Source organism: Oryctolagus cuniculus, chromosome 13 (assembly GCF_051225735.1).
Source record: "Oryctolagus cuniculus isolate XC-2025 breed Fujian yellow rabbit chromosome 13, ASM5122573v1, whole genome shotgun sequence".
Classification (NCBI taxonomy): domain Eukaryota; kingdom Metazoa; phylum Chordata; class Mammalia; order Lagomorpha; family Leporidae; genus Oryctolagus; species Oryctolagus cuniculus.
Window position 1 is genome coordinate 97,873,261 of NC_142879.1, and position 17,291 is coordinate 97,890,551.

The window sequence follows — 17,291 nt, forward strand, 5'->3', positions numbered from 1 at the left end:
CATTTTCCTCGCCTTTCCCGTTACTCCTCTGTCTTAGCCCCAACCCCTCCTAATAGCCCTGCTTAATAGCTACATGCACTGTCCTAGTCGATGGAAATCCAGCCACCCTTCCAGACTTCAGGATTCACAAATCTCATCAGAGTTTCTCTCCTTCTGGGACAGTTCTTTTGAAGCTCAGAATTGAAAAACCTCTGGATCTGAGCAGCCTGACCTGGTGGGTATAGGGAACAGAGTGATGGCAAATCAACTCTCATCCTGAAATGTCATCTCAGCCAGTTACAGGACCCCTTCCTGTGAACAGAGCCTGGTTAGGTGACTGCTATCTGTATTTTGCTTTCATCTCCATCTCATTCTCTCTCTCTCTGCAGATGCCAAAGTACCTTCACCCGCTTCCTGTTTTTCCAGACATGACTGATTTTCTCTCCTGCAAGAACAACGTGCCTACACCAGACTCTCTAACTGTGGTCTACTTGTGTAACCACAGAGCAAGATATAGGACCAGTGATGAGGGGACCGTGAGGAGAGGAATCGTCTAGTCTCAGGAGGGTAAGTTTTGTTGTTCTGAGTTCAAGTAGTAAAAGAGATGATGAGTCCTGAGAGGATAGAGAACACAGGAACAGTGGTATAGATAGAAGGAGATTCATAATTTGTAGTGCTGTTTGTTTTACTGCTTTATTTGGGGTCACATTTGTGGATGCTGTTTGGGCTCAGTTCAATCCCAGGTTCTTTTTCTCTATCATGGATTCCAAAATCATGCCCAGGATTTTCTACCTGCAAGAAGGGTGTGTGCCCCTCCATTGTGTTCTCGTCAAAGCTGTAAAGTTTCAGGCTCTCTGTTTGCTGCCTCTACCTCAGGAGGTGAATCTATAAGGCAAGAAAATGTCTAAATCCTACTCACACAATACCATAAATTTTTAAAAATTTTTTTTTAAAAAATTTCCTCAAGCTAATATATAGATACAATGCAATGCTAGTCAACAACCTCCATAGATGTTTTCTTGGATCTCACAAGCTGATTGTAATCTATATGACAATGGAAGAATATCCAAACTCCATTTAAAAATGTAATACTATATTTGTTATTCTCTACAGTGTCCCTTTGTTTGCCTCTAGATGCTTATAATTTTGGTTTTCAGCAATTTGATTGTGTTTTTGGGGGTAAGGAAAAAAATGAAACTAAAGGGATCACAACAGCTCACTTGGCTAATCCTCCGCCTGCTGCGCCTGCACCCAGGGTTCTAGTCCTGGTCTGGGCACCAGATTCTGTCCCGGTTGCTCCTCTTCCAGTCCAGCTCTCTGCTGTGGCTCAGGAAGGCATTGGAGGATGGCCCAAGTGTTTGGGCCCTGCACCCGCATGGGCGACCAGGAGGAAGCACCTGGCTCCTGGCTTTGGATCAGTGCAGCCATTTGGGGGGTGAACCAATGGGAGGAAGACCTTTCTCTCTGTCACTCTCTCTCTCACTGTCTAACTCTGCCTGTCTCAGAATCAGCCCTTAAGGCATTAGGATCTGGCTGAAGAGCCCCTGAGAGTATTTTAGGCATGGAAACCCAAGACACTCTGGCAAAAAAAAAAAACCTAAATGAAAGATCTCTGCGAGTGAGATCCCAGTGGAAAGAACGGGCCATCAAAGAAGGAGGTACCTTTCTCTTAAGGGAGGGGAGAACTTCCACTTTGACTATGACCTTGTCTAAATAAGATCAGAGTCCATGAACTCAAAAGGCTTCCATAGCCTTGGCAACTCATGACAAGAGCCTAGTAGGATTACTGACAGCATAAACAAGAGTGTCAATTTGTTAAATCAACAACAGGAGTCACTGTGCACTTACTCCTCATGTAGGATCTCTGTCCTTAATGTGTTGTACAATGTGAATTAATACTATCACTAGTACTCAAACAGTATTTTACACTTTGTGTTTCTGTGTGGGTGCAAACTGTTGAATTCTTTACTTAATATATATTAAATTGATCTTCTGTATATAAAGAGAATTGAAAATGAATATTGATATGAATGGAATGGGAGAGGGAATGGGAGATGGAGGTTTTCATAAATTGCTTTGATTATATTGAGGAATGTTCCTTCTATTCCCAATTTGCTTAGAGTTTTCATCATGAAAGGGTGTTGAATTTTATTGAATGCTTTCTCTGCATCTATTGAGATAATCATGTTTTTTTCTTCTGCAGTCTGTTAATGTGGTGAATCACATTGATTGATTTGCGAATGTTGAACCATCCCTGCATGCCAGGGATAAATCCCACTTGGTCTGGGTGGATGATTTTTCTGATGTGTTGTTGTATTATATTGGCCAGAATTTTATTGAGGATTTTTGCGTCTATGTTCATCAGGGATATTGGTCTGTAATTTTCTTTCAGTGCTGCATCTTTCTCTGGCTTAGGGATTAAGGTGATGCTGGCTTCATAGAAGGAATTTGGGAGGATTCCATCTTTTTCGATTGTTCTGAATACTTTGAGAAGAAATGGAATTAGTTCTTTAAATGTCTGGTAGAATTCAGCAGTAAATCCACCTGGTCCTGGGCTTTTCTTTGTTGGGAGGGCCTTTATTACTGTTTCAATTTCTGTTTCAGTTATGGGTCTATTTAGGTTTTCTATGTCTTCATTGTTCAGTTTAGGTAGATTGCATGTGTCCAGGAATCTATCCATTTCTGATAGATTTTCCTGTTTGCTGGCATACAGGTCCTTGTAGTAATTTCTGATGATTCTTTTTATTTCTGTGGTGTCTGTTGTTACATTTCCTTTTTCATCTCTGATTTTATTGATTTGGGTCTTTTCTCTTCTTTTTTTAGTTAGTTGGGCCAATGGGGTGTCAATTTTGTTTATTTTTCCAAAAAACCAGCTCTTCGCTTGGCTGATTTTTTGTAATTTTTTTTATTAAATCCTGTTAATTTCTTCTCTGATTTTAATGATTTCTCTTCTCCTACTAGATTTGGGTCTGGTTTGCTGTAGTTTTTCTAGGTCCTTGAGATGCGCTGAAAGCTCACTTATTTGGTACCTTTCCAATTTCTTGATATAGGCACCTACTGCTACAAACTTGCCTCTCAATACTGCTTTTGCTGTATCCCATAGGTTTTGATATGTTGTGTTGTTATCCTCATTTACTTCCAGAAAGTTTTTGATTTCTCTTTTGATTTCTTGAATTACACAGTGTTCATTCAGGAGCATGTTGTTCAATCTCCATGTGTTTGAATACTTTCTAGGGTTTCCTGAGTTGCTAATTTCCAGCTTCATTTCGCTGTGGTCTGAGAAGCTGCATGGTATGATTCTAATTCTTTTAAATTTGCTGAGACTTGCTTTATGGCCTAGTATGTGATCAGTCCTAGAGAAGGTTCCATGCACTGCTGAGAAGAATGTAAAGTCTTTAGATGTAGGATTGAAAGTTCTGTAGATATCTGTTAGATCCATTTGGGCAATAGTGTCAATTAAATCTGCTGTTTCCTTGTTGATCTTCTGTCCGGATGATCTGTCTATTTCTGAGAGTGGAGTATTGAAGTCCCCCAGTACTATTGTATTGGAATCTAAATCTCCCTTTAAGTCCCTTAACATATCTTTTAAATAGACCGGTGCCCTGTAATTAGGTGCATATACATTGATAATCGTTATATCTTCCTGTTGAATTGAACCCTTAATTATTATATAGTGTCCCTCTTTGTCTCTCTTAACAGTTTTTGTATTAAAGTTTATTTTGTCTGATATTAATATGGCTACACCTGCCTTTTTTTGGTTTCTGTTGGCATGGAATATCTTTTTCCAACCTTTCACTTTCAGTCTGTATGCATCTTTGTTAGAGAGATATGTTTCTTGTAGGCAGCAAATAGTTGGGTTTTGTTCCTTAATCCATTCAGCCAGTCTGTACCTTTTAACTGAAGAGTTAAGTCTATTAACGTTTAATGTGACTATTGATACATAGTGACTTTGCCCTGCCATTTTCCCGGAGATATTTTCTAGTATATGCTTTGAGCTTCCTATGCTCTTTTACTGGTAGGTTTTTTCCTTTACCTTCTTTCATATTGATGGCCGTGTTTCTGTGTTTCTGAGTGTAGCACGTCTTTAAGTATCTTTTGCAGGGCCGGACGAGTGGCGGCAAACTCTTTCAATTTCTGTTTGCTATGAAAGGTCTTTATTTCACCTTCATTCACAAATGAGAGCTTAGCAGGATATAATATTCTGGGCTGGCAGTTTTTCTCTCTTAGCACCTGTGCTATGTCTCGCCATTCCCTCCTAGCCTGTAGTGTTTCTGATGAGAAGTCTGCTGTGAGTCTAATTGGAGATCCTCTGAGAGTAATCTGACGTTTCTCTCTTGCACATTTTAGGATCTTTTCTTTATGTTTCACTGTGGTGAGTTTAATTGCCACGTGTTGTGGTGAGGATCTCTTTTGGTTATGTTTACTAGGGGTTCTATGAGCTTCCTGTACTAGGATGTCTCTGTCCTTCTCCAAACCCAGAAAGTTCTCTGCTAGTATCTCACTAAAAAGGCCTTCTAATCCTTTCTCCCTCTCCATGCCTTCAGGAACTACCAGAACTCGAATGTTGTTTTTTTTTTTTTTAATAGTATCCTGTAGATTCCCAACAATATTTTTTAGATTTCTAATTTCCTCTTCTTTTCTTTGGTTTGACTGTATGTTTTCCTGTGCTCTGTCTTCTAAGCCCGATATTCTTTCTTCTGTTTCACTGACTCTGTTTTTTAGACTTTCTAATGTGTTTTTCATTTGATCTATTGAACTCTTCTTTTCATTTTGATTTCTCTTCACTATCACACTTTCCTGTTCTACTAGTTTCTGCATTTCATTTTGATTCTTCCTTAAAATTTCATTTTCACAAGAGAGATTTTCAATCCTTTCCAATAAGGATTTCTGTAGTTGAAGGATTTGCTTTTGAAAACTTCTAAATGTTCTTATCATAAATTTTTTGAAATCCATATCTTGCATTTCTTCTATCTCATCATCTTCATAATCTTGGCTTGGGATGTTTTGTTTATTTGGAGGTGTCATAGTGTCATCGTTGATCTTGTTCCCTCGATTTTTGTGTTTGTTGCTTGGCATTGTTAATTCTTCTTCCCTCACTGTGAGTTTTTTTTTTTTATACTATGTCTGTGTTAAGTGGACTGCCTGCTGTTGGAGGAGCCTTGAGGCTTGTGATGGGTGTGGCCTGAGAGCTCTGCTTGGTTCTTCTGGGTTACGGGTGTGCAAAGGTGACACCCTCAGGTTATGCGTGGTAAATCTCTCTCTCTCTCTCTCTCTCTCTCTCTCTCTTTATTTATTTACTTATATTTTTATTTTATTTTTTTATTCAGGAGGTAAGTAATACTGCACGGCTGAGCAGAATTGATGGTATTTAGCTTCCGATCTCTGGCTTCTACCCAAAGAGTCTGTGCGGGCTCAGTTTCTCCTGTGGACTCCCACTGGGTTGCCTAGGCTACTGAATTGTAGTGCCTCAGTTCCTTAGCTCTACCTTTTGTTATGTATATCCAGAGTGCGGCCTGCTCTTTGTCCCTTGGTCGTCTTTGCAAGGTTGGCGGAGAGAGAGAGAAACTCGCCTGTACCAGTACCCCCCCACCTTTTTTTTTCTCCTTCTCTCCTATAGTCAGTCTGGTGAACTTTCCTGCCTCAAGCCCATTTCCCTCTAGATTCTGTCCGCCGTTTCCCCGCCAATGTCTCGGGTTACTGAGCTCACCTCTCCTTCCAGCGCCGATGTGTGTACTCGGAGCCCTGGCTGTCCCTGCTCTCCCCGACGGTCGTCTGTGTCACATCCACTCCCTTTCCAGCACTGGCTCGCAGACCCTGCGGCTCCCGTGGCTCGGTTTCCGCGTGGTGGGTGACCTTGCTCTCCCCGTAGGTCCTCCGAATCACAGCCACTAGATCCGGAAGAGTTTCCTCTGCAATTTTTTCCTGATCCTTTTTCTGAGGCTACCGTAACTCCACTTTTTTTTTAACTTTTATTTAATGAATATTAATTTCCAAAGTACAGCTTGTGGATTACAATGGCTTCCCCCCCATAACGTCCCTCCCACCCGCAACCCTCCCCTTTCCCACTCCCTCTCCCCTTTCATTCACATCAAGATTCATTTTCGATTCTCTTTATACACAGAAGATCAGTTTAGAATACATTAAGTAAAGATTTCAACAGTTAGCTCCCACACAAACATAAAGTGAAAAATAATAGATAATTTTTTAAATGATGATGAAATCAGATCAGACCTATTGTCATGTTTAATCCCAATGAGAGTCAAGTTGGGAATTGCTAATTTCTTCTTTTTTTTTTTAACAGAAGATCAGTTTAGTATACATTAAGTAAAGATTTCAACAGTTTGCACCCCCATAGAAACACAAAGTGAAATATACTGTTTGAGTACTCGTTATAGCATTAAGCCTCAATGTACAGCACATTAAGGACAGAGATCCTACATGAGGAGTAAGTGCACAGTGACTCCTGTTGTTGACTTTACAAATTGACACTCCTGTTTATGGCATCAGTAATCTCCCTATGCACCAGTCATGAGTTTCCAAGGCTATGGAAGCCCCTTGAGTTCTCCGATTCTTATCTTGTTTAGACATCCTTCTTTGAAGACCTGTTCTTTCCACTGGGATCTCACTCACAGAGATCTTTCATTTATGTTTTTTTTTTTTTTTTTTTTTTTTTTTTTTTTTTGCCAGAGTGTCTTGGCTTTCCATGCCTGAAATACTCTCATGGGCTTTTCAGCCAGATCGGAATGCCTTTAGGGCTGATTCTGAGGCCAGAGTGCTGTTTAGGACATCGCCATTCTATGAGTCTGCTGAGTATCTCGCTTCCCATGTTGGATCACTCTCCCCTTTATTTATTCTATCGGTTAGTATTAGCAGGTACTAGACTTGTTTATGTGCTCCCTTTGACTCTTAGTCCTTTCATTATGATCAATTGTGAACTGAAATTGATCACTGGGACTAGTGAGATGGCATTGGTACATGCCACCTTGATGGGATTAAATTGGAGTCCCCTGGTATGTTTCTAACTCTACCATTTGGGGCAAGTCAGCTTGAGCATGTCCCAAATTGTACATCTCTTCCCTCTCTTATCCCCACTCTTATGTTTAACAGGGATCACATTTCAGTTAAATTTCAACACTTAAGAATAACTGTGTATTAATTACAGAACTAAACCAGTCATATTAAGTAGAACAGACAAAAAAAACTACCAAGAGGGATAATGTATTAAGTTGTTCATTAACAGTCAGGGCTATGCTGATCAAGTCACCATTTCTCATATTGTCGATTTCACTTCAACAGGTTTCCTTTTTGGTGTTCAGTCAGTTGTCACCGATCAGGGCGAACATATGGTATTTGTCCCTTTGGGACTGGCTTATTTCACTCAGCATGATGTATTCCAGATTCCTCCATTTTGTTGCAAATGACTGGATTTCATTGTTTCTTACTGCGGTATAGTATTCTAAAGAGTACATATCCCATAATTTCTTTATTGCAGAGGTAAGTAAGGCAGCAATGGATCAGGCAAAGTAAGTTTGCTGCCCCCTAAAGCCCCAGATAGTAACTTTTAGATGTTGGTGACTTGTTCCACCCTACAATCAGGTTACATAGCTAGTTGGCCATTCTGTGCAACAAGAGGACCAGTGTACTCACAAAGGAGCAGATGGCAACACTGCCATCCTAAGTTACACTAGAGGCTTTCATTTGACAGCCTTCCAAGTAGCAGGAGCCATGAGAGGAAGCAGACTGTGGCCTTCTCCTTGCTTGTAGATTGGACTGGCATGAAGAAACTAGGAAAATATACAGACAAGCTCAGCCAAGGCCTAAGTGGACTGCCGAACATTGGTAGAAGCAAAAATGTGAGGAAGAGCAGATTAGGCTAAGGCCGGAGTGACAAAGCCTCAGGTGAACACAGGAGGGTCCAGGGGGAGGAAGAGGCAGATGACAGACAGTAGCTCCTGTCCTAGGTGGTTTTCCTGGATTAATACTGGAGACAATGTGGCCTCTAATCACAAAGACTCAGTTGTAGCCCATAAACTTCCTCTAGCAGTTCAAGGGCTGGAATATCGGTGATCTTACAAGAGGCAGCCCTTAGAGTATCATGAGTCTCAAATTGGCCAGATTTTGAGGGAAAATATAATCTAATTTTGAAGGATAGACTTCTTCCCAAAGGGAAAGAAAAAACTCTGTTATTGTACATCATGATAATTCAAACTGTAACTTTGTTCTCATTTAAATTAAAAGACAAACTATAACACTTTGACATTTGTATTATACACACCTCAGGCTCAGTGCATCGGGAACATTTTATAGGAAGTTAACATTAGGGTTTTCAAGTGTTTTCCTAGTTGCTGGGTATTAGAAATTTTAGCTATATGTGAAAATTTCAACAGTTTTTGCTGTCTTTTTTTTTTTTTGACAGGCAGAGTGGACAGTGAGAGAGAGACAGAGAGAAAGGTCTTCCTTTTGCCGTTGGTTCACCCTCCAATGGCCGCCACGGCCGGTGCAGCACGCTGATCCGATGGCAGGAGCCAGGTACTTATCCTGGTCTCCCATGGGGTGCAGGGCCCAAGTACTTGGGCCATCCTCCACTGCACTCCGGGGCCACAGCAGAGAGCTGGCCTGGAAGTTTTTAAAACAGGAATGGTTTAGACAAGAATGAAAGCTCCTAAATTTTTAAATCTAATGCTAGTTTGACTTTTCTGTTTCACTTATGGGATAAAGAAGAAACTGGTATCTGTAACTTCAGAATGAGGGGAAGAATGTCTCATCAGAGGAAAATGTTGCTCATTTAAATACAGATATATTTTGTCTTTGAATCTTGACTTTGTTTCACTTCTTTGTTCTTGGTAAAAGGGCCAAGAACCCACCAATAGATATGAGGTACATAGAGACAGAAACCCCCAGGGCATGTTACAGTAGGATTACCTCCATCTTCACTTATGGTGGCCCATATACAGAAATGCAGAATAGGTGCAGAGCATTGATATTCTGCCTTGCCATCAAAAGTAATATGTTTGTAAATGCTACATATAATCTTGGTTGCATCACCTAAGGTACTAATGAAATACTGCACATAGTTTCTATGTTGAGAAGGAAGAGGTCCATTTTTCTTTCATACGTGTGCATACATATTTGCACACATATGCCAGAGTCATTTCTCTAACGGAATTCACAGTAAAATATGCTCACTAGGAGCATATCTGATACCGAGGTTTGCTCACCCAGCAGTGTGGTAGGTAGTACCCAGAAGAATGATTGGATATTTCTGAATGGCCAGTGTAGTTAGTTCATGTATGTGCATTTGAGGCCCAGTGATACCATTTTTTTTGACAGGCAGAGTGGACAGTGAGAGAGAGAGAGAGACAGAAAGGTCTTCCTTTTGCCTTTGGTTCACCCTCCAATGGCCGCTGCGGCTGGCATGCTGTGGCCAGCGCACCGTGCTGATCCAATGGCAGCAGCCAGGTACTTATCCTGGTCTCCCATGGGGTGCAGGGCCCAAGCACTTGGGCCATCCTCCACTGCACTCCCTGGCCACAGCAGAGAGCTTGCCTGGAAGAGGGGCAACCGGGACAGAATCCGGCACCCTGACCGGGACTAGAACCCGGTGTGCCGGCACCGCAAGGTGGAGGATTAGCCTAGTGAGCCGCAGCACCGGCCAGTGATATAATTTAAACAATGCTTTAAACAAAGATACTGGAAGATTGTTCTTGGTATTCAGTTGTTAACTTGAAAAATGTGCCCATGAAAATTACACTGCAGTTTGTCATCATGGGCATTTCAGCTGTGAGGACAGCAAAAATGTGGGCTTATTGATTTGCACAGAAACATCTCACTTGATGATCTAGTGTAAATTTTACAATATATTGAACCTTTAAGTTTCATCACCAGGTTGTTATCTCTAAAATGACCTTTGTGCTCCTGCAGGTCTGTTTCTATAAACAGAGGAACCACATATCTTAATACTTTCACTTCCTTACAACTTCACCAAGAAGGAGACAGCAGGCACTTTGCATGTCCCATTGGTCTCCAAAGTATGTACTGGCAGTCTTCCCTTTCCAAGTAGTGCAGACACGGAGGGAGAGGCAGCGAGGTCTAACATCTGCTGGTTCACTCTCCAAATGGCCCCAACAGCCAGAGCTGTGCCAGTCTGAAGCCAGGAGCCAGGAATTTCTTCTGAGTCTCTCATGTGGGTGCAGGACCCCAAGCACTTGAGCCATCTCCACTGCATTCCCAAGCCATCATCAGAGGGCTGGGTCAGAAGTGGAGTAGCCAGGACTCAAACCAGCAGCCATATAGGTTGCTGGCACTATAGGCAGAGGCTTAACATACTATGCCACAGCTCCAGCCCCTGATGAGTTATTTTTTAGAAACAGCTTTATATAGTGATTAGAACTGCAGTATCAACTTGGGCAAATATTACAGGTATCCTTAAAAAGTAGAGTTTAAATAAGCACATCACTTATGATGTCTTTTACATGATCTGTACCTACTGATTAGTATGCTTGTGTTTCTGGGGTCTTTTCCAACAAGTCTTTCCTATGTCAATGTCTTGAGATTTTCTCCAGTGTTCTCCTCTTAATTTGATGGCATCAGGGCATAGATTGAGATCTTTGATGCTTTTTTGAGTTGATTTTTGTGCAAGGTGTAAGGTAGAGTATAAAAGGTTCTATAGTTATTCATTAGGTCCATTTGGTCTGTTGTGTCAATTAACTCTGCTGTATCCTTGTTGATTTTCTGTCTAGTTCATCTTCCATTGCTGAAAGTGGGGGTATGGAGGTTCCCTGTTATTATTGGATTCTATGTCTCCCTTTAGATCCACTAACATTTCTTTCAAATAACCAGGTGCTCTGTAATTGGTTGCATATACATTTATTATAGTTACCTCTTCCTGTTGAAATGATCCCTTAATCATTACATAGTGCCCTTCTTTGTTTCTTTGAGCAGTTTTTGTGTTAAAGTCTATTTTGTCTGATATTAGGATGGTTACACCGGCCCTGTTTTGTTATTCATTCACATAGACTATCTTTTTCCATCCTTTCACTTTTAGTCTATGTATATTTATTGGTGAGGTATCTTTTACGAGCAGCAAATAGATGAGCCTTGTATTTTAATCCATTCAGCCAGTGTGTATCTTTTAATTGGGGATTAATTAAATGTCAGGCATTTACATTCAAGGTTACTATTAAGATTTGAGAACTGCCCGGCCATTTTTCTGTAAATATTGCTATTGTTTGCTTTGGATTTTCTTTGTGCTTTTCCTGGAAGATTTTCTGCCTTCACATTTGTTCATAATGATGGCTGTCTTCCTGTGTTTCTGTTTGTGGCACATCCTTAAGCATCATTTTGTAAGGCTGGAATAATGGTGACAAATTCTTTCAATTTCTGTTTTTTATGGAAGGCCTTTATTTTATCCTGATTCTTAAATGGGAGCTTTACAGTGTACAGTATTCTGGGTTGACAAGTTTTTATTCTTTAAGACTTGGATTATGTCTCTCCATTCTCTCCTAGCTGGTAGGGTTTCTGATGAGATGTCAGTTGTGAGTCTCATTGGAGATCCTCTGAAAGTAATCTGAGATTTCTTTCTTGCACATTTTTGGATCTTTCCTTTAGGTTTTACTCTTGAAAGTTTTACTACAGTGTGTTGTGGTGAAAATCTTTTCTAGTCATGTCTAATAGGAGTAGTATGTGCTTCGTATACTTGGACATCTCTTTCTTTCTCCAAATTGGGAAAGTTTTCTGTAATTACTTCACCGAATAAACCTTTTAATCCATTCTCTCTTTCCACACCCTCAGGATCTTCTAAGATTTGTATGTTGGGTCATTTGATGATATCCCATCATTCTCCAAGACTTTTTGTTTTTCTAATTTCTTTTGTCTCTTTTGTCAGTCTGAGAAATTTCCAATTATTTGTCTTCTAGCTTGGATAGTGTTTGCCTCACCAAGTCTGTTGATCAGGCTATACACTGTATTTTTTTATTTGACACAATGACTTCTTCATTTCTAATATTTCAGTTTGATCTCTCTTCAAAATCTCAATCTCATGGGAGATTTTTTTCTTCCGTGTCATGTATGGATTCCTTTAACTCATGAATTTGCTTCTCATTGCTTCTGAGTAATTCTGTGATTAATCTTTTGAATTTAATTGTCAGGCATCTCATGAGTCTCTTTGTCTTCATGTTCTAATATTGAAGTGCTGTTGTGTTCCTTTGGGGGAATCAAGTTGTCTTTATTCTTGTTCCTTGAGTTCCTGCATATGTTTTGAGGCATCTGTGGAATTACAGTTTTCTCCTCTGATGGATTTTGTCTTTAAACAATGCCTCTGTGGCCTAGTTGAGTGGTCCTTCAGTAAATACCTAGTGGCATATTTTGGGTGGGGTTAGAAAACTCTCAGTGTACAAAGTATGGCAAGAGTTCATTGGAGTGCAGTAGACCTCCTCTTTTCAGCAGGAAGGAGGGTATGATCACCCCTGTTGGCGTAATCGTATCCTCACCTCCTCTCTTCCAAGGTGGTCATGCCCCGGGATAGCCCAGTGGGTGCAGTACTCGCCTGCATGGCCACATGAACTACATAAAGGATCTGTGCAGTCCTCATGTGAACACGAACCCCACTCCCAGTCAGGGAGCTCTGAGCCCTTGGCACCAAACTCAGTGATTGCCCAGATACCCAGTTATAGTCTGTGCCCTATAACATGTAGTCACGTGTCTCCCACACAGTCTCTGCACACAAGAATCCCATGATCATAGGTGCAGAGGGTCCACTCCACCCTGCTAGCCTGTCCTGTGCATGGAGTAGAAGGGATACTCCCAGAGCCAACAGCCTGTGGGTGCTCCAGCTTGGCACTTGGAGCCCTGACCTGTGGTAGGTTGAGAGTCTAGGGACACCTCACAGTCCCACGTGAGTTCGCAGCCCCCTATCTGTCCTCACAGCTAGACTGAAAGTCAATGCAAATATGGATTTTTCCATCAGGTAAAATCCCTGGATCACATGTATGTACAAGAGCCAACACAGCCATTACTCCTTTGAAAATGGCGTCTTCTCCCTGCGTGTTGCTTGGCACACACAAGAACCACCACAGCCACAGCTGATTTCAGAATAGTGGCTTATCCCCATCCATTGCTGGGTGAGTGCACCCAAGCTGCCACAGCCACTACTTCTGTCAACATGGTACCCATTCCCAGCTGGTTGCAGGCACCACTGTTGGGGTTGTGGGGAGAGAAATGCACCCATTGTTGCTGTGTTAGGTGGGCACACTGTCTCTCTTCGAGCTCCAAGCCACATTCACACCAGGCTGTCCCTCCAGTTGTATCGCCTATGGCACAGGTTCCCGCAGTCTGCTCTCATCCCACTCTCCAAAGCTATGACTTCCTCCAGCTCTTAGCAGCAGGAGTTGTGTGTTGGGTGCATCTGTACCTTCCACATGGATCCACGGCATGCCTCTTCCTTCTGTAGAATTTCCCCTGCAGATTTCTCTCCAACTCTTCTCCTGGGAATGCCCTTTCTCCACTTTTTTGCTATTGTTTTCTCCTAGCCTAAAGCAGTATGTCCTTTCCCTTTTCCACCATCTTAAAGATCTCAAATAATTGAGTAATTTTTTTAGAAAAACCACGATGAGAGTTCATGTTATTCCAATTGGAATGATTATTATCAAAAACACAATAAGCATGGGAATAGGAGAGGAGGAGGAAGGGTGGGGTGCAGGTGGGAAGGATCACTGTATTCCTCAATTTCTGTATATGAAATGCATGAAGTAGTGTATACTTCAGTCCTTCTGGTCACGGGAGCTGCCTGGCTCATGCTGGATGGGGGATGTCTCCTTGCTGGCACCTGACAGCATGGCTCTGGTGTCCAGGAGGACAAGGGTGACCCAGCCCCTCAGCTGAGGTCCTCCTTCATGCCACAAACCTTGTCCCTGAGGAGCTCCATCAGCAAGATCATCTTGGAGACAGGCAGCGAGACCCTGGGGGATGAGTGGCAGTCTGTCTCAGTCAGAGATCACCTCTACTTGCTACTCCATTGTGGAGTCACTGTCCAGGAGGGACAGCCCATCCCAAAGAGTAGAGACCTCAAGGGAACCTAAAGGTCGATGCTGGGCGAGAGCCTGGGAGGCTGTCAGAGAAGATGTTGCACCTGTCCATGCTCAGGAAGCTGCAGGAGAACCTACAGAAGAAGGCTGACAGGGCTGCCCTGGAGGAGGAGGTGCGGAGACAGAGGCACCACCATCAGAGGCTGCAGCTTAGTCAGAGAGCGCAGCAACTGCCTGCTCCTGGCCACCAAGCAGCCAGGCTCCCCCTTGACCAAGTGGCCGGAGGCAGCCATGGACCTGCATGGGCCTCGCCAGCCCTGGGCCCTCCTCAGGAACCACTCTCTGTGCTGAACTGCATCTCAGCAGCGCTCCCACTCCCTGGCCTCTTGTTTGGTGGCAAAGTTGCTGCACCCATCCCAGTTTGTAAATATTCTGTGTAGAAGAGGGAACTTCAGGGAGTAAAGAAGCCACTGACAAACACACACACACACACACACACACACACACCCCACCACCACCAAAGGTCAACCAACATGGGGTTACCCATCTCGGGTAGTGGACTCAACAGTGCACACACCCAGGTGTGTGTGCCAAGTATGCCTAGAAACTAATGTGTACCTTCCTACCACTTACGGCCCTAGGTTTCTGGGCCCCAAGAAGAGGAAATACAGAGACATTAGGGCTGCAAATTATGCTGCAGAAAAGTTGTGCTATGAACATTTCAGGCATGGGAAGCCAAGACACTGTGGCAAAAAAATGAGATACATGAAGGATCCCTGTGAGGGAGATCCCAGTGGAAAGAAGGGGCCATCAAAGTAGGAGGTACCTTTCCCTGAAGGGAGGAGAGAACTTCCACTTTGATTATGGCCTTGTCTAACTAAGGTCAGACTTCGAGAACTCAAGAGGCTTCCATTGCCTTGGCAGCTCATGACAAGAGCCTCCAGTGATCACTGACATCATAAATAAGAGTGCCAAATGTTCAATCAACAGCAGGAGTCCGTGTGCTTACTCCCCATGAAGGACCTCTGTCCCTAATGAGTTGTACTATGAGAATTAACTGTAAAATAGTTCAAACAGGTCTTTATAGTTTGTGTGTCTGTGTGCATGCAAACTGTTGAAATCTTTACTTAGTATAGAGTTGTTCTGGTGTCTCAGCTACCACCTGACTGCTGGTTTTCATAGACTTGTCTTTTCCAATCTTAGAAGTTTGGTGTCTTCTGCTTTTGAAATGCTTTGGCTCAGCTTCCACAACAGACCTGAGTGTAAAGGATCGAATTGCAGCCAAGCCAGGTAGGGATTCCTTCATTGATTATGTAATCTATAGGTTATTGCTGTCCCCCCAGCTGGGATATATACAGCTTTCCTTTCTAATCTCTGGCATATGCTTCTCCCTTGAACTTGCCTTTGTCTCCTCCTGCTCTGTGACAGTGAATGCCGCATTTCTTGGCTCTGCCATGGGGCAGGGGAAAAAGGAGGTGGAAGTGCTGCTCATGGCTTAGCTGAAAGTTCCAGCAGGGCCTGGCTCCTCTCCCCCAGTAGCCAGATAACCTGAGCTTGCCCTTGTGCTTGACCTTCAGTCAGTAGGCCAAGGCCACGGACAAGGCCTTTTCTGGTATGTCCTGTACCATTAAACTATGACTCTTTACTAAACCCTGTAGCAAATCAAATCAAACCCATTGGTATCCCTCTTGAAAACCACTGGAATGGTTTGCACAATGCTACTGACTTAGCACAGAACCTGAGAGGGTGATTATTCAGTGGGACTTTCTTTTCTTTTGTTCAGACTTGGGGAGTTCAAAAAGTATAGTTGAAGGAATGCAATGACATTTGTTGTGCTAGAGTCATAAGCAATAACTACACATTTTTGTTGGCCCATGGGCCATAGCTGTAGTTGTCCATTCATGTGTGTGTGTGTGTGTGTGTGTGCATATACATGTATATATGTTTATTGGAGATTTACTTTTTTTTTTTAAACTTAGGTACATCATTGATACAACATGGCTGCCCTGGACATGATCTATTGCATTCAAGTTGCTTGAACACATCAGAAGTCCCATTGTTAAGGTTGATTGATTGAAATTTATATGTTACCATGAATAAAAATTGTTTTTATGTTGAACATCATGGGCCTGATTTGGTAAATTGCTCAGTTTTGTAGCTGTGCGGGGCAGCATGTGAGCAGGAGTCATTCACTATCATACACAAACACACTTTGTTATATTTGTCTGGGCATAACCACCGGCTTTCCTCTTTTAAGAAAATGGCCAGAGCTGGAGCAAGCCATAGCCAGGCACTCAGAACTTATCCCAGGTCTCCATGTGTTTGCCAACTATATAACCAGTTGGCGCTGAGTATGTGCTACAGTCTTCATTAAGGTTATATAAAAGTAATACTATCAACTGAAGCATTAGCAGTAGCCATAGCACAGAGAACAAAGTGATTGCTGTGTGTAGAGTGTTGGGAAAGTGTTCCCTCTCAGAGCCTCGCTATGGACTGTGCTGTGGGAACAGGTTTCCTCTGGGTAAGGTGTCCACATAGTACCAGACTCAAATGTGACCCAGGGAAGAGGAAGCCTCCCTCCCATCCTGCCCTGACTCACCCAATGGCATTCTTAGAAGGATCTATTTCACCTGCTTGAGATTTCTCTTCTAGAATGTGTGTAAATAAACTTGAAAAACCCACAAGCAGATAAGGCCCACAATAACAGGGTATATTTATTTGTTTTTTTTTTTTAAGGTTTATTTATTTATTTGAAAGTCAGAGTTACATAGAGAGAGGAGAGGCAGAGAGAGAGGCATTTCATCCACTGGTTCACTCCCCAGTTGGCCACAACAGCCAGAGCTGAACCAATTCAAAGCCAGGAGCCATGAACTTCTTCCAGGCCTGCTTTGTGGATCCAGGGGCCCAAGGATTTGGGCCATCTTCTGTTACTTTCCCAGGCCATAGTAGAGAGCTGGATCAGAAGTGGAGGAACCAGGACTCGAACCGGCATGCATATGGGATGCTGGCACTGCAGGCGGCAGCCTTACCTGCTAAGCCACAGTGCCCCCCCCCCTTTAGATCTTCACCAACACAGTGGCCAAATTGTTTGATCTCTGCTTCTCCAATACATAAAAAATAGTATGTCTTTGTAGTTTAAATGTGCATCCCTCTTATTGTGAATGTGGTCATTTGTGATATGTGTAGTTCTTAATTGAATTTTCTTGATATTTTCTGATGAGGCTCTATTCCCTTTATTTTTTCAGGTAATGTATAATTTTGTTTTTCTTTATTTTCTTATCATGTTTATGT

At 42.5% G+C, this 17,291-nt stretch overlaps 1 protein-coding gene across 2 annotated transcripts in view; it reads left to right on the forward strand.

The window, feature by feature from the left end:
* Positions 1-16,103, forward strand: part of LOC149122781 (uncharacterized) — a 38,831-nt gene extending 22,728 nt beyond the window's left edge. For both annotated transcript variants that reach the window (XR_016219193.1, XM_089311821.1), the window contains exons 2-4: positions 369-546; positions 15,204-15,290; positions 15,980-16,103. Coding sequence is in view for 1 of the 2 variants with exons in the window: in XM_089311821.1 (XP_089167947.1) it covers positions 369-536 (168 nt within the window). In the remaining variant the exon portion in view is untranslated. The remainder of the gene's footprint in view (positions 1-368; positions 547-15,203; positions 15,291-15,979) is intronic.
* The last annotated feature ends 1,188 nt before the right edge of the window (positions 16,104-17,291 follow it).